The 21,161-nt window shown below is 43.3% G+C and overlaps 1 protein-coding gene across 1 annotated transcript in view; it reads right to left on the reverse strand.

Moving 5' to 3' along the window:
• Positions 1-6,966: 6,966 nt before the first annotated feature.
• C6H1orf94 (chromosome 6 C1orf94 homolog) overlaps positions 6,967-21,161 on the reverse strand; it is a 33,981-nt gene continuing 19,786 nt past the window's right edge. Inside the window, exons 3-7 of the mRNA XM_049775535.1 lie at positions 18,070-18,330; positions 16,802-16,977; positions 12,003-12,080; positions 9,440-9,636; positions 6,967-7,287 (exon numbers count right to left, since the gene is read on the reverse strand). Coding sequence (XP_049631492.1) covers positions 7,212-7,287; positions 9,440-9,636; positions 12,003-12,080; positions 16,802-16,977; positions 18,070-18,330 — 788 coding nt within the window. The 3' untranslated portion in view covers positions 6,967-7,211. The remainder of the gene's footprint in view (positions 7,288-9,439; positions 9,637-12,002; positions 12,081-16,801; positions 16,978-18,069; positions 18,331-21,161) is intronic.

Below are 21,161 nucleotides of genomic sequence, written 5' to 3' on the forward strand. Positions count from 1 at the left end.
TTCCTGAAGGACATTGGGTAATTTCTGAGAAATAAAAATTTGGGGAAACATCATTCAAAAATGTCTTGCTTGAGAACACCCCAACACTGCTCAATTATTATTGGTGCTGGTGAGCTGGTTGGAAAAAATTTCAGAAAAATTCTTAAGATGGTAATTTCAATAATGAATAACTTTAGATGTTTGACCACCCTGAAACATTTTTGCTGTCAAGGTAATTAGAGAGAGTCCCAGTCTGTGCAGGCTGCCACAATAGTATAAGATGACCCTATGATGTAAGCAACAGACCTTTCTGGCAGTTCTAGAAATGGGGAAATTGAAGATCAAGGTGTCATAAGCATTTGTTTATTCTAAGGGCTGTTCTACTGGAATGTGGACAACTACAAATACCATCTTACTGTGTACTCACACTGTCTTCTTGGATCACATACAGAAAGAGTGCAAGCTTTTATCTTGTAAGAGCATGAGGGCCTCATCTTCAGGAACTCACCTACTCTAATTAATTCCCAGAGACCTCATCTCCAAATCCCATCATATTGATGGAGGAAGGAATCCCTACCAATTGATCTGAGGGCAACATAATCACCAGTCTCTAACAGTGGGGCATTCCAGTTATTGTACATTTATTACTTAACCCATACTTCTTAAATGCTACAAACCACTTAACTGTTGCCTAGTGGCTCTCTGTTAGGATCTGTCAATAAGGGGCACTAAAGGGAGATGTAAGTCTGAAGAAAAAAACAGGACTGGTTCATTTCTTGGTTTCTGATTTTGATTGGAATCATCCCAAGAAAAGTCAGAGTTTTAGAATAGAAGTAGTATGTTTCTAATTTACCATTGTTCAACAATTTCAGACTTTCCCCCTCTCCATACATCCTTAGAATATCAATATGTTGGTACCTCCTCCTTAGAGGATCCAACTCATAGAGCTTCTCTTTCAAGCCGGAGGCCCTGAAAATAAGCCAACCAATCCCTGTTTCCCACACTTAGATTTATCATTTCACCTCTCCATGTTCTTCCTCCAGACTTCTAAATTTTAACAATTCTACTCTCTTGTCTATAGATAGTAGATGCTTTTTGCAATTGCTGCTTCTGTTACCCTAAGAATTCTTTTTTCCTTTAACACTTTTTTTATGATAGAGTAAGCAATTATTGACTTATATGAAATTCTGCTCTGATAATGGAAGAGGTTCTATCTCCTGCCCAGGCTATGACTAGAGATTTAACACTACTCATTTAGCAGAAAAATATAAGTCCTCAAAATGTAGATCAGCTACACTGCATTTCCTGACCTATTTCTCTTCTTATAAAGTAAAGCAAATAGCAAATATGTTTCAAGCATGAGATTGACCCCACTAAGCCAATTTTGTCTTTTTCTTTTGGTAACAGCTAGGTAGAATTATTGTGGCAAAATAAATCTTCCTTAAAAATTTATCATTCTTTAGAGACAGCTAACTGTGTGAGGGCAGAGAATAGGATTGCTCAACTATGGACTTAGCACCCATTCCCATTTATGGGTCAAAGAATGCTTTCAACAAAAATCTATCAAATTAGTGTTTTTAACCTTATTATATTGATAGACAATAGACTATGAGATGATAATCTAATACAAGTGATGAATGAATAAACAGAAGGATAGATGGATAAAAGAGGAATAAATATTGAATGGATGAGGTATGGTTGAGGAATGAGTAGACAGTAGGATGTTACCTCATCTAAAAATCATCAAGAAGTGATGAAAGAAAGATTTTTTATGACTATATAAATTAGATTAAGTTTGACAATATGTATAAAGGAAAACTTATATAACAGTGGTTTTTAAAGGAGTTCACTTTCCTACAACTTAAAGTCCAGGAACAGGCTTTCTTGGGGAGGGGCTTATATCTATTTATGACCGTCCACAAACTTTCTCACATAGCACAAGCTTCTAGGCATCTATCTGTCTATCTGTCTTTCTGTCTCTCACCCTCTTGTTCCCCATATACATGTATTTCTGCTCAAACCACATTTAATCAAAATGAAGCCATATTTTGGTGCCCATGCGCTAATCTGAAAAGTTGAGTTCTTTAACTAAAGAAAAGGTAGAGATAATGCATAGTAGCAAGGAAATCTCTGTTACATGGAGGAACAGAACTATGATGTTTATCTGACCCCTCCTTTCCCTCAGGCTGCTTTCCCAGCTCTCAGCCCCTCTCTTCCATTTATTATGACCAGGATGGAATCTTGGAAAGTGACTTAGAGTCTTAGCTGCCTATCAACTTAATAGTCATCAAGAATATAAAAAAGTTTCAATTAAATTCATTCACTCTGTACTGATACTAGACATAGGTAATAACAATAACTTTGAATCACCTATCATGTGACCATGTAGTAAGATATCAATCACTCTAAACGGAGTTTCTGTGTACATTATAATAGACAAATACATGTATAATAGTTATTATGGACATTACATTAGAAATGAAAATGACATACAGCCCTATGTCTTTCCATTCAGTGATCATCAGCTATTATTATTTTATTATTTCTGGAACCCACAAAAACATATTGCTTCTCAACTTATAGGCTTTTTATTCTCACAGTCTATGGCTAGTTCTAAGATTTTTGAGGGGCCGGAGAGATACTACAAAAGTAGAGATACTACAAAAGTAGGCAAATTTGCCTTGCACGCCACTGACCCTGGGTTCAATTCCTGGCATCCCCTATGGTCCCCCAAACTGCCAGAAGTGATTTCTGAGCATAGAGTCAGGAGTAACCCCTGAGTGCTGCCAGGTGTGGCCCAAAAATGGAAATTAAAAAAACATCAAAACCCCGAAATTTTTTAGGCAAATTTGGGGGAAGATTGGGGTTGTGACCTGAAAACATCCCTGGTGACAAACAGATGCAGAAAGAGCAAACAGTGGGTGCACTGCTGTGTACTTTCATGATCCCTTGAATGATCTCATCATCCCCATGGTAACTATGATGTCATATGTAAACTTAAAAATACCTGAGAGAAGACCCTTTTTCAAATTGAACCTGAAAATAAGGTGTTCAGAGTTCCTGTCCCCGTAATTCCTCCACGTATTTTCAAAATTTCTTGAGCATGAAAGTTGAGTCAGAGAATACACTGCATTGCAAAGATATGGGGCATACACTCCAGCCCTCCTTTCACTAAGATTCCTCCTAAATCTTTTTGAGAAAACCTTCATAGGGGCCTCTGAAAATCAAGTTATGGGACATCCAAGGTTTGGGGTTTGAGCAGTAGGTGCTAGCTGTGTCAGAATGTAGCTCAATGAAGTTAAACACGTTTGGCAGCTATCTATCTTGCAGGAATTGTCCAAGGTATGTGCTCCATGCAATTTCTTTTCAAAAGCAAATTCTTACATTTTATTTAAAAAAAAAACACCCTGTGTATATAGGTTAAAAGCCAAAAACACCTGTGAGAAGTCTCATAAACAAGGCAACCATCTTTTTATCCCTTACAACCACATCTTTTTTTGTGTGTCATTTATTTTGTTTTGGGACCACACCTAACAGTGCTCAGAGATTACTCTTGGCTCAGGGCCCAGGAAATATTCTTGGCAGGCTCATGGGGACCTTATGGGGTGCTGGGGATGGAACTGAGTTAGCTGTGTGCAAAGCAACCGCCTTACCTGCTTTATTATCACTCCAGCCCCAGAGGATTATCACTCCTCTTTATTTGGGGATCCACCTACAGATTTCTAGATAATTATGGGAATTCCACTCTCTCTTTAACCATCCATTTTCGATATTACTGACTTTATTATGATAAATATGAACTTGGGTTCTGTTCATATCCCTCATTCCACCTCCATCCTCCCACTAAAGTTTTATAACAATTTTGGGTTGAATCCATATTTGGGCTCTCTATTATTATGGACCATGCAAATGTTTTTTTAACTGTAGAGTTGATATCTATTACTTCATTTTTTATTTGACTTTATAACTATCTCTCTCCACCAGCACCCACTGCTATAAAACAACTCCAGATACAATTTTCCACACCGTCCACTCTCTTGTAATGAACCATCCTTTCTTCTCTCTAGGAAAAAGGGATTCCCTCAATCCTACTACATTACCTATATTCATGCTCCTTTCCAGTTCTCCCCTCTCAGTTTCTGTCTAAACTAGGATTAGATGAGGGCTTTCCAGTTATGCCTCAGGATTCTTGAATTGAGGCCATCCCATCTTCATTGCAGAGTCTCCTTGCTTCTTCTCCATTGGAGAATCCATTGCATTCCATGTCTTCTGAGCTCATTATTTTTCTATATGACTTAGGAATGCACATCCCCTCTCAGACTAAGGTTCAAGAAGATAGATTCTTTGAGACTTTATTTGAAAAGATCTTCATTATGAACATTTTAACTATGAGAATTGTATTATTTTTTTCTTTGACAAACTTGCTTATACTCCATTTCCATTGCTCTGCCTTGGACTTGCTGTCAGTCACATATTTTTGGTCTCTGATCCTCTTGTTTACTTAACTTTTATCTCCTACAATCCATTCTTGTCTTTATTTTTAATATACTACTTTTCTTTGACCAAGCATGGTAGTTTTTTATCAAAATTTATTTAGAAAGATGTGAAGAGAAAAGGAGAAATGTATTTTTAAGAAAGAGCACAGACTTCTCCAGAGTGGAAATAGACAAGCAAGGAGTCTTAGAAGCAAGATATGTGATTCAACGGAAAACAAGTGTCTTTGATGGCAAAAATTTCCCTCCTACCTTTTTGGTGAAAGATAAACTATTGGCATTGGCCAATGTGTATACAAATTTTACTTAATCTCCATTTCCTGTCTGAGCCCTCCTCTCCCACAATACTTATGCATCATCTCTAAATTTCTCTAAATATGTTGTTCCCACATAACTGAGCAGACCTTGCCTTTTAGGAACCAGAAGAGGAATTACCTCTTTCTTATATACACCCCTCTCTCATCTCTCTATCCTACTTTCCATGATCTAGTCACTAAATTTTAGTGCTTCCTCAGATCCTCAGGGAACTACATGGGAAATATTTTGCTTCTTGTTGACTCTTCTGAAAAGCAGTCATTTTAGGTATCTTTCTCTGTTCTGCTAAGATTGTTTATGACCCGCCACCCCATTTCTGCCTCTGTCAATAGTGGACATTATTGCTGTCTGCTCCTAGTTTTAACATAAGTGAAGCTATGTTTTGTTTCTTTGTTTGTTTTGATACATACCCAGAGATGCTCAGGGATTTCCCCAGGCAAAGCTCAAGGAACCATATGGGATAATGGGAATTGAACCCAATTTGTCTGCATGCAAGGCAAGCTCCAGGCCACAAATCTATGTTTTTTGGTTCTCAGTATTTGGGAACTAATTTCAAAAGGGTCATGTATATCTTCATTAAATCATCTCAAAGCCCATACATCTGCAGTATTTGATCTGCACTAAATCTGATTGCATTTTAATTCTCTCAACTATGAGCATTGCCATTTGTAGAACTAAGGTTCAGATGCTTTTAAGTTTTCTACCTCAGAGTTGGAAAGTGACTAGAAATCTAAGTCTAGCAAAGAGCCAGCTCTTTCATTTACTCTTTCCTTCACACACTTGTGAGGAGAGAGAATGGCAAACTACCATCCAGTATGGGTTAGTAGTTGGGAGTACAATGTGAAGAAATAATTTATCTTGCAGGCCTAGGAAAAAGGGTTTAAGGACTCAGGAGGAACTTCAGGCTTAGACCTAATGAGAGTGATTGTTGGTTTCATACCATGAGGATCTGAGAAATAGCTCTGTGGACCCATTCCAAGACATCAATATTTCCTCCCCCAGCCTCCCATTATATTCTGAACTAGGGTTCCAAAAATTCTCTAGACCTGGCTCTCACTTTAGGCAGCTTTAGAAAGATCTACAGACCAGTCACAGAGCAACTTAGCAGACAGTGTTGGACCATAATGGTTATTTTCAAAGAATGTAACGGTAAGAAATTAAATCTTTTTTGTCTTCTATTTGTTTCAGGACCACCTCTGGTGAAGCTCAGGGTTTACTCCTGGATCAGCACTCAGGAATTATTCCTAGACATGCTCTGAGAATTATATAAGACGCTAGGAATCAAACCTTGGTTGGCCAGGTACAAGGCAAGCACCCTACCCATTGTACAACCTCTCCTGACCCGACTGGTGTGAATCTTTCAAAGAAAACATATGGGCTTCACTTGTAACCTGGTCTCACTCTGTGCTAGGTTTCTGGATGATCACAGGGAGAATGATTCTGTAGCTTTAGTTCAGGTTCATCACAGGAGCAGCTTAAAATGTGGGCCAGTTCAATGTAGCATGGGAAAGTTAAAGCACAGGTACTATCACCAACCCAAATCATCTCCTCTCCCAAGATTAGAATCCTCCCCATAAGTATAACCATGATGTTCTTAAAGTCACCAAGAAGAGTTGATCCAGTTGCATTTATGAGCAGTGCACTGAGCACAGTTCTGAGCTTGACCTCTAGATTGACATCAAAGTGTAATCACTGATACAGTCTGTAACATTTCAATTTATTTTTGGAATTGATTTCCATTTTCCCACCTTCTATCAAGAGAGACTTCCTAATAAATTCCTGAGACACATCAAGTGGGCCTGGAGAAAGGAATTTCTCTCCTGGGAGGAGAATAAAATCCTTCAGTCCCTAATTCCTAAGCCCAGAGTCTCTAACTCTGGGCAGCATTAGGAAGACTTCAGCCAGTGGTCAGAGAAAACATTGAATTACCCAGGTAGAACTGAGCAGTAAAGTTGACATAAGCATAAAAGAAAACCAGGAACACTTCATTTCAAGCAGCTCATTCTTTTATCATAAAATGTAAACTTTCTAAAATATAGTATCTTACTTCTATTTTACCAACAACAAAAAAAACAAAAATCACTCATGTTAGCTAAATACAGGTAACATATGTGGTTGAGCAATTAAGTATGACTATGAGGAATGTATGTGTGTTTGTGTGTATGTGTGTGTGTGTGTGTGTGTGTGTGGGTGGGTGGGTGTATGTGTGCACATTTGTATAAGCAGGGCTGTGTGTGAGGGGGGGAACTGTATGTGTCTGAGTGTTGGTTAATACATGAGACTGGTCTTGCTGTTTTCTTTCTGTGACCTGGTTGGAACCTTGGCTTTCCAAACTTCAAACCAAGCTGTCGCAGAATTCAGAATTCCAAAGCCCTTAGCCTTGATCCAAGGGCTAAGGTAGAAGGAAAGAAAAGAGTAGTAGATTTAAAAATTAATGCCATTTCCACTGGAGGGAAAGTAGGGGCTGTTCATCAGGGGTCCACTGGATGTTGAACCGAACCTGGGAGAGAAAAAAAAGGACATCATAAGAAACTCTTGATGTAAGTGGGGGCATTTAGAAAAATAATATATTAATTTTGTGGCTGTCAAAGACTATGGAGATCATGACAGGTTTGACGGCCAAATTATTTAGTATAATATAAAATCTTTGGCTCTGGCGAAATCAAATATTAAACTGATACAACTGGAAAACAATAAAGAGTTTCTTCTACCACTTCTTAGGTCAGGAAGACCCCAGGGCATATCAGGATCTGCTCTCTCAGACTGTGCTTTAAGTGTGGCTTTATCACAGAGCATGAAACCTCTCTGGATTTGGATACCTTACCTGTGGACTGGCATCCACTCTAACTATTTTAGGACCAGGATCTGATGTGACTCTTAGGAAGTTCCACAGAGTTCACGGTTCATGGTTCTCAGGTTCCTGGTTCAGAGTGAGATCAATTTCAGGACCCAGTACTCCTCACCTACCACTTCTCAGCTTGCAACTAACTTAGACTTTCTATTTCAATACTAGTCTGACTCATGAACACTGGGGTAACCTTGAGTCCCTGGGACTTTGCTAGATAACAGGGAAAGAAAACCAAGAGGAGTTGAGCTTCTCCCTCTATTTGGGTGGGGAAGGGATAGCCACATCCCAAGTTCTTCAGGGCTTGCACCTAATTCTGAACTCAGGGTCTCTCTGGGATATGGAGGATTAAACCTGTTTCAACCAGGTGCAAATTAAATGCCTTGCCCTCTAAACTATCTTTCTTCATCTGAGTTTCCTTTTCTAAAGGTAAATATATACACAATTTTGTGTTTTTTCCCCTATAACACTCTTACTCATTCTTCAATGAGAGTACAGAAACCATCTATGAAGCCTTCCTAACCTTTCCAGATGGAATTACTTGTTTTGCACCCATCTGCTAGGAAACCCAGAATGAATGGGAACAATATAAATGGCAGCAGTGCAAATGGCTAGCTTTAGTCTAATCCAGAGATTTATCAGTTTCTTTTCAGCTGGACAGTTGCATATATTATAGAGGCATCTCAAATTCATGGCATCCACCCATAAATGCATGTAGAGGGCAGAAATAAAAGCAACCACATTAATTCATAACTTCTTTGTTTGCTTAGTATCTGTCATTCACAGGGAGTGCCCATCCACAAGCTGGACTTTATTTTATGTTGAATTCCTTTTCATGGAAATATATTCCATGAGCGTAGTAACATCATCCAATCTATTCACCTTTATATACACAGTGCCCGGGGGAACCTGGTACGTGGTCAGTAGTGAATAAGCAACTAATGCTAGCTGTTAAGGCCACATCTTTTTTTCAACAAACAGGTTGGAAAAGAATTCATTAAAAGTGTTTTTGATTCATTCAAAAGGACACATGCACATCGTTATTCATTGCAGCACTTTGAACAATAGTTAAGATATGAAATCAACCTAGGTGTCCAACAAATGATGAATAGATTATATATGCATACAAATGGAATACTATGCAGTTGCAAGAAACTGGGTTTCTACCTGGAACTACTCATGTGTGTGAGGGAACCTAAGACTCTCAGGAAGGACTCAATCATGCTGCCTCTGGGAGCATCCTCATTAGGTGAAGATTTTCAGGGTGGGAACTAGCTTTGTATAGCTCTGCAAGCAGCTGCTGCATACTGGTGACTGGCCAGCAGGCAAACTGTGGAGCTCACAGCTAACCAGTAGAACTGGAAGTGGTTGCTGGCTGCTTGGACCCTCTCCCTGGCTATCTTGGGTGCTTTTGTAGTAAAGTAGGAGTAACTGTACTGGAAGGCCCTCCCCAGGGTCTGCGTTGAGTCAATAGGGGTGTTCAGAAGATAAGGCTTACAAGAAGCAGGTGCAATGAGATAGGGAGGGTGCTGAAAAGTTGCCAAGTCCTCACATAAACCCTGTGAGTGAGTAAAGGCATATTTGTCACACTTCCACCCTTTGGTCCCTACCAACCTGCATGCCACACTTTCAAGCAGACTGCAGGCTCCAGCCCTGAAATGGATCCTCCAAAAAAAGGCCTTGGCTCCAGGCCTACCTCCATCAGGACCCACCCAGTTGCAGGATAAATGGCAAAGGACAGTGGGCTCAGGCACCAAAAAGTTGCTCAAATTGTGGATTCCCACTGACTGGTGGGCCAAGAACTTACCCATAGGCCTGGGGGAAGAGGAACTGTGGCCCATCACCTGCCATAGGGGAAGGGTCGCGTGGATTGGTCGGCAGCTTGGGCGGTGTCCTTTGAGGGTATGGATAGTTGGGCTGCACAAAGGGTATGTAACTCAGCAGTGGAGTGTAAGAAGAACGGAAAATCTGCTGTCCTGTCTGCTGAGTATTGTAGGGTGTCACCTGCAGCTCAGAAAGGAGAGAAGGGTAAAGTTCAGTGGGAGCCTGTCACCTTGAAACACCACAGATCTTGAGCCCAATTCTGCCATCACTTCCACACTTTCCTCTCCAGGTCCCTCCAGCATTGTGGACTACATAGGGATCGGCCTGTAAGGATGGGGAAAGCCCAACACCAGAGTTTGAGTTTGTGGATATAGACCTCATACCTAGTAAGTAGCTAGGACATATTTTCTTCATTTATTTCCCTATTCTCACTACCTTTCTCCTCATCAATAACTATACCCCAAACCCTTTGCTCATTGTTAAGTCTTTTGCATTCTCTGAAAAAAATGATTTTGATATTTACACATCTCTTAGAATCAAGCAGCTTCAAGTCCAAGGCAGCTCTGCTCAAGGCTAGGGATGTAGAGCAGTGTGAGGGCCTTTGTCTTGCAGATGTGAGGCTATGAATTTCATCCCCAGCACTGCCCACAAACAAGGTGAGTCTGCTCAGCAGTATCCACCTGCAGGCAAGACAACTGTCCCATCCCCAGTGCACCACCAAGCACAACCTTAGTTCTTGAAATGTAACTAATATGAATGAGAAGCTGAATGCTTTATTTCACTAACTTTCATTAATTTAAAATTAAAGTCATTGCAGCATTGGATAGTGTGAGGCTAAGAGAAAGGTCCATGGAGAAATGGGCTAGAGACATTAAGGCCTTCAGTGGAGCTCTGAGATTGCCCTGATCAAACACCCTTCAAGAATTCTGGTTCCTGAGGCTGAGCAGATGACTCCAAGACATGAGATGTATGTGTACATGTGGGAGCTTGTGGCCCAACTCTATATATTATATAATCAATCACCTGAGCATAACAGATTTGGTCCTTAAAGGAAAAAAAAGTAGGAGAACCCAGATTCCTGCTTTCTTGGTGCTGACCAGGCAGGGAACCCCCACTTGTCTCATTTTCTGACAGTTTGCCACTCGAAGACATGAGTTAAGTGAATGAGTACAGGGAAGAAAGAGGGTGTGCCAGAGTTACAGCATGGTGCATGCTTGATATCACAATTGCTGCCAGAATAGGGCAGAAAATCTTATCCCAATGCATGTGACATATCCTAGGTGCTGCTGATAGGAGTTACAATCAAAACCTGGACCCAGAGGCCAGAGGCAGGAGTAAAGCATTTGCCTTGAACATGGCTGATCTGGGCAGCCAACCCATGTTTGATCTCAGGTATTCCATATGGTCCCCTAAACTTGCCAGGAGTGATTTCTGAGTGCAGAGCCAGGAATCACCCCCTGAACACTGCTGAATGTGGCCCCTAAACAAAAAACTGAGGGCCAGAGCTGGAATGACAGTATAGTGGTTATGGAGTTTGCCTTGTACACAGTCAACCTAGGTTTGATAACTCCAGCCAAGAGTGATCCCTGAGCCCAGAGCCAGGAATAAGCCCTGCATGTCCCAGATGTGACAAAACATCACCACCAACACCCCCCCCCCCAAAAAAAAACATGGGGGTATTTCTGATTTTTCCTTTATAAGAAGTCTGGCTGTGGGCCCCACACCAAGATAATAAACCTAAGTCCAGAAAGCATTCGGAGCTCTTACAGAGAACTCAAGGTCACGATGGGTCAGTGAAGCAGAAAACGCCCCCATTTTTTTCAGGGAGGGACTCCTCAACCTGAAGAACTTACAGAAAAAAGAAAATGTCTGTCCAGGAGCAGAGATATCCTTTATTCCGAAACATGTCTCTAATCACAGGAGAAAAACCAACCACAGAATCCATACAATAGATTGCAGCATTGTGTCCTGCTCTGCAACCATCTCCAGGGTGCGCTCTGCTGACAAATGTAGCCACACTGCTGTGTTCAAGATGTGGCATTGGCCTCCCTGTGTCCAACTCTCTGATCTGCCTCAGCAGGAATGAAAATTTTTCCTGTGTCTTGGCTTGAGCTGAGAGGACACACCGGCCAGCCCAGCTCAGCCGACTTGCAAACTCAGCAAAACCCGACGGATGAGTCTCTAAGATACAGACCAGGGCGTGTTTGAGTTAACACTAAAAGCTCAGGTGAGCTATTTACTCTCTGCACCTTTATCTCTTAGTCTGTGATCTCTTTATAGTGAGGTGGGGAAGCAAGCAGTGCAGGCAATTCAGCACATAGTATACAGCAAGGGCACTATAGATGCCAACCTCCCACTGAGGGCCTCTCTTGTACACCCTCTCTCCTGGACACCACATACACTGGGTGTATTTTCCACACTCAAAAGCAGTATTGATGTCTCTCCCCCAGAATTCAGGATGTAGCACAAAGTATGTCTGGTGATATGTTGGTCAAAGACAACATGTGTGTCCAAGCCTGAAGGTTAGAAGGGTGTCATCTACTCACCTGTCGGGAGTAGCAGCCCAGTTGGGGGTGCAGGGGCTGCTGATAAGGCATCCTTGCTGCCCGCTGAGGGTACAGACCCTGGGGAGAGAAGGAAAGATCAGAACCCTGTGGTAAAGGGATCACGCACATTGGGGCAGATGCCCAGACATGCATGGGCCCAGTGGCTCCCACTTCATAGTAGACCCAACTTTGGGTTGGATTGTTTACTGGCATCAGGCTGGTGCAAGTGTAGGCTCCTTCAGTGAGCTCCCATAAGTGCTCCAGGAATCTGCCTCTTGAAGCCCTGATCAGCCCCGTAGGAATCTGTGACCTTGACCTTCATCACTTCACTGCTATGAGCCTCATTTTCCTAGGTCATCCACCAGTGTGTTCAAGCCCACCCAATGAAGGCAAGTAACCCATTTAGCTTCACCAACCACACCACCTTTTCAAAGAGCCTTTCCCCAACACATTGCCCTTGCCCTCCCTCACCCAGACATTAGGTGCCCGGGGTGTGTGTGGCTCACCTGTTTGCTTATGCAACTCCACATGAGTGTTTCTGTTCATGTCAGCAGCTGTGTGCTATATACAGCTGTATACGTGTGCTGCTATGAACCTGGGATTTCCTATTTCAGTCTCAGCTGCTATGTTTGCATGCCCAGATACACACCAGTCACATTGTCTCTGTTGAGGATGCATACTTCAAGAACTGGGTTCCTGTGTCTACCAGTGCCATGCATAGTAAGACTGCCTGTACATGTTAGGGACCCTAGTCCCCTCAGGCTCATACAGCAGAGGAGTAACTAATCATAACTCTATCCTGGTGACCTTGGGATGTCCATGTGTACACAAACATGCATATACATAGGCTCATACACACACATCCTCACACATTCAGCTAACTGTATATGACCTCTCTAGTCTGCACTGGCTTTAGCTGCCAATCTATGGTTATCTCCTCAGGTATAGCCCAAAGCCTTACAGAGCAGAACATCTTTCCAGAAAATTTCATACCTGAGAAGTTGCCTCTACTTTTGAGTTCAGTGTGTGCCAAACAGCAAAGTGTGGATGGCTAAAATGAGGACACTCCTCATATCAGGCTTCAGAATCCCTGAGTCAATGTCTGGTGGTTGTTCTTAGGGTTCCCATCCTCTGTTTGCTCCAGACCAGGCTAAATCTCCTCCTGTGTTTTGACCTCTTCCCATGAGCACTCAGTTGTGCTGTGCACTAGTAGCTCTGCCCACGTCACAATCCTCCATTCCCTAGCTAAGCATGCTCTGTCTCTGACTTCCCTTGAAGGCCAAAGAGAAGCATCCCTGCTCTGTTCTGGGGTGGGTTTATAGAAGACTAGGCCATCTTCATCCACCAGAGGTTTAAAGACCAATTTCCGTGGTTCAGATTCTTAATTCTATAAGATCATAAGCTCCATTCTCCTTTGCTGCATGCCATAGTTGTGCCTCTCATCACTTCTCTTCTTTTCTGCCAGCAGAGTTCTTTTGTGCCAACCATCTCAGGAGCCCCTCTGGAGTTCCTGTGTCCTCAGACTGTTTCCATAGCATTGCCTCTCCTCACAGAGTGAAGCACTGAGAACATTGGAGGGCATCTCATCATTCTTCCTAACAACCACCAGGGAGAGTCCAGGATAGAGGGTGGCTCCTCTTTCTCCCCTCTTAGCTCCTCAAACTCAGACAAGTTCCCAGATGTTTTCAAGGAAGATCAGAGCTGAGCACTAATAAAAATCACAGTCTCTGTCACACCCTGTAGGTCTTACAAAGACCTTCCTACCCAGGGATTACTCCTGATGGTGCTCACGTGATAGTATGAGATGCTGAGAATCAAACCTGAGTTGCTCTTGTGCAAGAGAAGAGCCCTAACTGCTGTACTAGCTCTCCAGTCCCAATCAGAGGTCATTCCTGGTGGGCTCAGGGGACCACATGGGATTCCAGGAAGAAGTAGGATTCCAGGAGTCCAAATTGGTGACTGGGAACTGGGGGCTTTCACAGCTCTAGATGAAGCTTAAGGACCTCTCCCTCTACTGCAAAAACTTCATACATTTTAGTGTTAGGCCTTGAGCAGTAGGTGAGTCGGGCAAAAGGTGGCATGATCCCGGAGTCTGTCAAATAGTTTTTCCAGCAATCAGGCAGCGACCATCCAACAGGAGCAATCCAGCAGAGGGCAGGGGCAGAGCCTCCAAAGCCCCCTTAGCACTTCAGCACTGGGCTTTATATACCCTCTGGGCCAACTGTCATCCTGCAGCAGTTGTAAGGGGTGGGTTTCTGATAACTGATGTCTTCACCCTTAAAGGGACAGTAGAACTCTTATGGCTGACCAGGGGCCATAAGGGTTTCTGTTTCCTTATAATGCCCTCTGAAGGAGGGTGGGTACGTGTGTCCTGCAGCAAAGTCTTGGAATCAAGACTTTGGAGAAGAAGATATCTGGCTAAGCCACTAAAATAAATTACTTTTTCTGGGGCTGGAGTAATAATATGGCAAGGTGGAACACTTGCTGACCCAGGTTTGCTATGTTTCCTGAGCCCTGCCAGGAATGATCTCTACAAAGAGAACCAAGAATAAGCCTTAAGCACCACTGGGTGTGATTGCCTTAAGTTCCATGAAGACACTTTCCCCGCATTCTTCCCCATAGGACTCTTATGAAGAAGATTATATAGGTCTGGTCCCACTGGTTCCTGGTCCCACAGCTTGCACTTTCAAGCCTATGTTCTCCCTTGAACATGTACTTCTCTCTTTCTGCCTATATTTTTTACTCCGGAGAAATATGTGCTCTCTCTTAAATACTATTTTCTCTGCCCTTTCTTTTTCTGTCTTTGTATTTTTCTAAGCAAGTGTTGTTCAATAAGAACTCTTGTTTAACTAAAAAAAAAAAAAAAAAAAAAGAATATTTCTTTCCCTCCTCAGGCACTTGTATACATTCTACAGAGGAGCCAGCTAGAAATCTAAGACAGCAAAGTGCCATGACTCAGTCACTAAAAAGACTATCTTTCAGACAGTTAGTAATGAGTTCAACCTCTAACCCCCAGTGCTGCCACACATGCCAAGCACTGTGGTGTACCCCAAGACCCACCCATATCTGGGAGGAGTTTTGGGAACCGGATAATAGGTGTAACTACCTGCAAGACCTCCCATTTCTGGGAGGGGTCTGGAAAAGGATAGATAAACCTCTGAGCCAGGGGATTCAGGCCCTTTTGCCGTTTCTCTCTTGGCCCGGCTTGGCTTCCTGGCTTTTGGATCTTTGGGCCGCATGGAGCCCAAAGGGAAGATGGCTAACAGGAGATAAGATGCAGGGCTAGCAAAATATAGCTGAATGCTTAAAAGGTTGACATAGGCCACACACCTGTGGTGGCTAGGGCATAAATAAAGATGATTCTTCCTGAAGCCTGCGTGTGAGTGATTTCACCTGGGCCTGGAACTCGCCGGCTGCATGGAGGTTGCAGAGCCATGTGGGCTGGATGGCATCATCCACCATCCAGCCCCATCGTTAATTATTTAATGCAACAAAGCACCATCCTGGTAGCTCTGCTACGACCCCACTACACACTTGACCACTCAGCTGCAAGCGCCATGGCTAGAATACAAGAACTCTGGCAAAGCACAAGGACCACAACTAAAAGTCAGTGACTCCTAGTTAGTATCATAACTGTGTGTGTGACCCAGATCACCACAACACTGACCTTCACAGAAGCAGATAGAATCAAGGGAAGAGGAAGGAGAAATCCTAGTCACTGAGGACCTTTCTTTAGAGAACCTGAGTGATACACCTAAAGAAACTATTTAATAAACTTCTGGATTGAACAAGAGTTTAAACATTTGAACATTTGATTTATTCCTCCTTTTTCCCAATGGGCAGCAGCTCTTCTGGGATATTAAGTTAAATAGACAAATTAAAGAAATTACATTTTCTGTGCATGAATAAGTTTTGTGAGTAAATATTTTTAACCCAGATAAAAACTGTTACATCATCCCTTGTGTCTGGCTACCAAGTCTCTTTTAGCTATGAACCCAGGGCTGAATGTAACTTAGCAGAGACAAGCCAAGACTACACAGATATAATTTAAATGAGGCAGCTGTAGAACTTTTCCCACAAATCAGAAGAGTTGAGAATACAAGGTGGTATTATTAATGATCTAAGGGGCCAGAGACATAGAAGATAAGTGAGGTCTTCCCAGTTTTATGGTTTGGGGATCCTATTCAGTGGTTCTCAGGATACCTTGGTTGGCTGCATGCAAGACAAGCATCTTACCTGTACTATATCTCTGGCCTAAAGTTTGATCTTCAGTTTCACATGATCTTCTGAGCATCTCCCAGTTGTCCCTGGTGGTCCCTGGCACAGCAGGATCTGAGCAGTACTACATCCCTGGGTCCTTGCTTTGAACTACTAGTTGGCTGATAATTAACAAACCCCCCATCACTTGGAGGTTCCCAAAATAACAAAATATAGGTTCAAAACACAGTCTGGAACTGTTTCTGTGACTCTAAGACATGTCATCCAGCTCTAAAGGAAGTGACTGGAGGAAGGCAGGAAGCCAGAACTCTACCATACTTCTGTTCTGGGACCTCGACATGGAATCAGCCCCCACCAGTGAGGCAGCTTTGGAGCTGGAACTCAGAGCATGAAAAATCAGACACAATCTGCAGATACAGGGCTGCATGCGTGTCCCAAGTGTCAATATGATGGTGCCACCACATAGAAAAGGAGCTTGAGTTTGTTTAAAGTGCTCTGTAACCTAGACTGCAGGCCCAACATCCCAGCTTCTTCTACAGATGGAACATGTAGGTGAAACCCACCCCCCAGCTGGCACTCACCTGATACTGCGGGAAGGTGGAGTGATTGGTGAACATGGGTGGAGGAGGATAGTTGAGGTTGAGCCAGAGCGGCTGATTGAGGGTTGCCGAGGTCAAGGTGGGAGCAAAGCGCGGGGGGAACATATTTCCTGAGAATTTGAAGTTGTTCTTGTCTGCAGCTGTCACAGGAGGGTTACCTGCAAACAGCAGGTGAGAGGGCAAGGATTCCCATGATGCATGTGACCAACCCACTTATAATCCCTAGCACCACAATTTGTCCTGAGTACCACTGAATATGGCCCCAAGACCATAAAACAAATCAAATTGTCTGAGCTTCACTGCTCTTCTATCTCCCTGCCCCCTAGCATCATTAATAGCACCCAGCATTCCCAATCCACTTCGATCCAACTCATGGATTCATGTTCCCAGCCATTTGTTATTGGAGCTCCTAGAGGGTCCTTCAAGTTTGGAATATTTCTGCTCTGGAAAAAAAAATGATACTTTCACACCTCACCAGGAGTGACCCATCTCAGCACAAACTGGCTCTGAGCCTCTCAGAAGAAGGGGAGGTAAGAAGCCCAACTACCAGAGCTATAGCTTACCCATGGGGGAAAAAAAAAACCAACAATTTCCTTGCCTGCTTCTGAATTTGGTTTTATACAGACTATCTGTGTGTCATTCTAGTCAAGTTACTAAGGCAGCCTCCTGGGAGCAAACTTGCAATGCTGAGAACCATGCACAGCAGATTGTTGCTTCTAGATTGAAGTCTTTGGTTGGTTTGTTTTCAAAGAATAGTTAAGACATATAATTTAGTGTAGCATGAACCCCAAATCAGTGTGATTAAATGAGACTTTACTGAGTTGTTTACTGAGTCTCTCAATTGTTTCAGAGACCCCTACTCACCACCCTCTCCAAATGTCCTGGGAACTTATTGAGTCAGAGATGAATCCCTGGTTTCTTCATTTTGATAATTTGTGGGCAGAGAGGAAATTTGACTAAAACAGTTATAAAAAGACAGGGAGAGAGCACTGGAACAGGAGTCATCTTAGGAACCTACAACAGGTTCTCCTTTGGCTGAGGTTGAGTTAATTTATGCCTGCAATGGCTCCCGAGGCTCAACTGCATTGCTTGGACAACTGTCATCCCAGTAAAGGGTGTAGGAAGAAGTCATTCCCCCCATTCTGTGAGTTTAAAACCCCACAAAAGAAAGCAGTGACTTGATATGAGGAAATAACTCAGAGGAGTTCTAGGATCCCTTCCCTTGCAGCCACTCCAGAAACACAGCTTACATTTCAGTTCCAATCCTTCCACATCCACTTTGCTTCGAAGCTTCAGCTGCCCACTCTGGTTCTTGGTGGCCCCCAAGAATTCATATAACAGGTTCTTCTCAGCTGGCCATGCAGGCTTCTTGGCTGCTTGGGCTGTGGACGCAGAGCCCACTGGCTCACTGCATGCCTCCTCATCACGAGTGTCCTTCCGGCCCTGGGGCCACTGACTGAAAAAGAGGCTCTCTCTATTTTTGGTGGGTTCCTTGGCACCAGGGTTTCGTTCTAGAGAAGAAGGGAAACTGAGTCAGTAACTAGAGAATCTAGTGCTGGATATGGAAAAAATGTCTAGGGTAGCACCTTCTTATGAACTAAGTGATTCTTCCATCAGACAAATATGCACCTCTCCCATTACCCCAGGGATCTTCTCATCCAATACAATCTTGGGCCCTTCCCTAAAATTTGTACTGTCCATTGCCAATTTTGGTCTTACCCTCTCATAACCCACTCCATTTATCCCCATTCCCCCTACTCACCTACAAGTCCATCCATAATCTAGTGATCAGCCCACCCATCCATCTAGACAACCATTCAATCACACATACATGTATATACCATAGCCTTCCCACCCAACCATTCATTCATCTATCTACAAATACATCACTCTATTTATCCACCTATACATATATTCATTAGTATATCTGCCCATCCATCCATCAATACCTCAGCCCACTCAATCTGTTCATCATACATCTATTAACTCATCCCCCACACATACAACTATCACTCGGCCCACTCATTCATCCATTCACCCACATAATTCATTAGTCCACCCATCCATCTGTCCCTCAGTTTACCTATTAACCCATCCATTGCCCATTCTTATCTTATCTTTTCTCCTTTATTCCATCCATTTATTTTTCCTTCTATGTTTTCTTTAGTCCATCTAGATGTGTTTCCATTACCTTTCCCTTCCTCCCTCCTCTTCATTATACTTACTTTCCCTCTTATCTTTCCTATTTTTCCTTATCCTCCCTATCCCTACCTTCTATCCAGGGTGTCAGCCTTGGTTATGTGCCTTGGTGTTGATGTACACCTCACTGCTTGCTTTCAGGGCTCAGCTGCTCAGTGAAGGAGACAACTAGTACCCTTACCAGTGGTATGAGCTGCAGTTTGGTCCCTCATTAATGGACTCTACTCCTGCCTGCTCACAGGAAATTCAACTCACTTGTCAGCACAGGGCATTGACCCTAGAGTGGGAACACTGATGAGTCAGAGTCAAACTCTGCCCTGTGAGAGATTACCACAAACAAGGAAAGGGAGACAGAATCAGAAATAGCTACAGGACAAGGCCAATAAAGACCTTGAAAGAATCAAGGGTGATGAGGGAGGTCAAAGAGCTTCCATAGGAAATAGGCCTAGAAAAGGGGATAAGGTAACACAGAGGCATGGGAACTGTTGGCCAAGGCAAAGAGGTATCAGAAGGCAGTTGATCACCTCTTAACCTGAGGACACTACGTGGGTCATTGTGGGATCTTCCACAGCAGTGACCTACCTCTCACCCCCACTTTCTTCACAATAAGAGAACTTCTATTTCAAATAGGTTTAAGTGTGGCAGGAAAATGCAGGTTTGGGGTATTTTGAGGTATAGCAGATAATGCTTGAGTGTTTCTCTTAGTTCAGGTATTTCTCCCAGTGGGGCTTGGGTGGGAAAACATGAAGCCAAAACTGGGCCTCTTAAATGCAAATCACATTCACTAGTTCTTTCTGTTGCCATGTCATGTCCGTAAGCCTGATTTGCAAGGCACTGCAGTTGTAGTATAGACCTTCCAGACTGGAGGTCTTTTCTATTCCCCATGGAGCATGGCTAGGAAATAGTACTGGACATGTGGTAGGCATCCTGGGTCATTCTGGAAGCAGCTAGTTCAGGAAACCTGTGTCCAGCATTTCTTGTTGGCAGTGACTCTCCTCCAAGCAGCCCTTGCCACACTTTGCCCCAGCCCAGTCGTCTTTAGACTGAGTCCAATCTGAAGCAGACCTGCTTCCTAGCCCCACCCCAGGCAGGGAATGAGCCTTCCTAGCCCAAAAGAGTTTAGGAGGAAATGACATTTTTAATAAAACATGTCTCTGGAATCCTTTTCAAGGTTTCTCTGGTGGCTGAATATAACCCCTGACCAGTGTGCTGAAATGACAGTTCCTTCAAGTAATAGCCCTTTCCCAGAGATTACAAACAGCCCTGTGCATACCTCCAAGAACCTTTAATATGCTGCTATTCACACTTTCTCCAACATCTGTGTACACACATACCAATACACTTACAGATGCATTCCTGCCATCCTCTGACACACTCACACATCCATGACAGGCACATTCTCTTAGATACTTACACAGCCCCATTACCCCTCCACTTCCCCTAGTCCCCCATACCCAGAGCCCTATGTCAGATACTGACTCCAGCTTTCTGTTTACTTTGCCTTGCTACTTTCTGAAACTGCTTTCTGTGGTGACCTTGGGAGATGGATATGCCCACCCAAAACACTCATCGCACAGTTATCTATTGGTGCTCACAGATGGAGGCAATGGCTCTTGTTCTTGACATGGGTCTGAGTTAGTCTGTGAATGGTCACTGATTGTAGGCAGTGCCACTGTCACCCATGTGCCTACCTGGGACCATGGTCCAGGAGGACAGATCAGAGCTGTCACTAACTACAGCAGTTGTTGAGTGAGAAATGGGGCTGGGTTTTCTCTATCTCCTGTATATGGTTGAGAAAATGCACTGGCCACAGGCCCTGAAGTCACAGGAAACATAGCCAGGAGCCATCATCTGAACTGCATTTTGGCATTCCCAGCTTCTGCTATTCCCACAGAGGCTCAAATCTCCAAGGCCAAAATAGGTGCCACCAAGAACTATGCATCCACCTTGCCAATCAGATCTTTCTCCTATCTAGCTGCAATTATGCCCTGGACTTAGTCCTTTCGAAATGGGTCACTATGACTACTCAGGAAGCCTGGACCCTATGGCCTTCAAGACCAAAAGCAGTCTTACCTCCAAGATAGTGGCCAGTGGCTTGCAGAAGGACCACACTACCCATTGACCAATGGGCATTTGTAGGGTT

This window comes from Suncus etruscus, chromosome 6 (assembly GCF_024139225.1).
Source record: "Suncus etruscus isolate mSunEtr1 chromosome 6, mSunEtr1.pri.cur, whole genome shotgun sequence".
Classification (NCBI taxonomy): Eukaryota; Metazoa; Chordata; class Mammalia; order Eulipotyphla; family Soricidae; genus Suncus; species Suncus etruscus.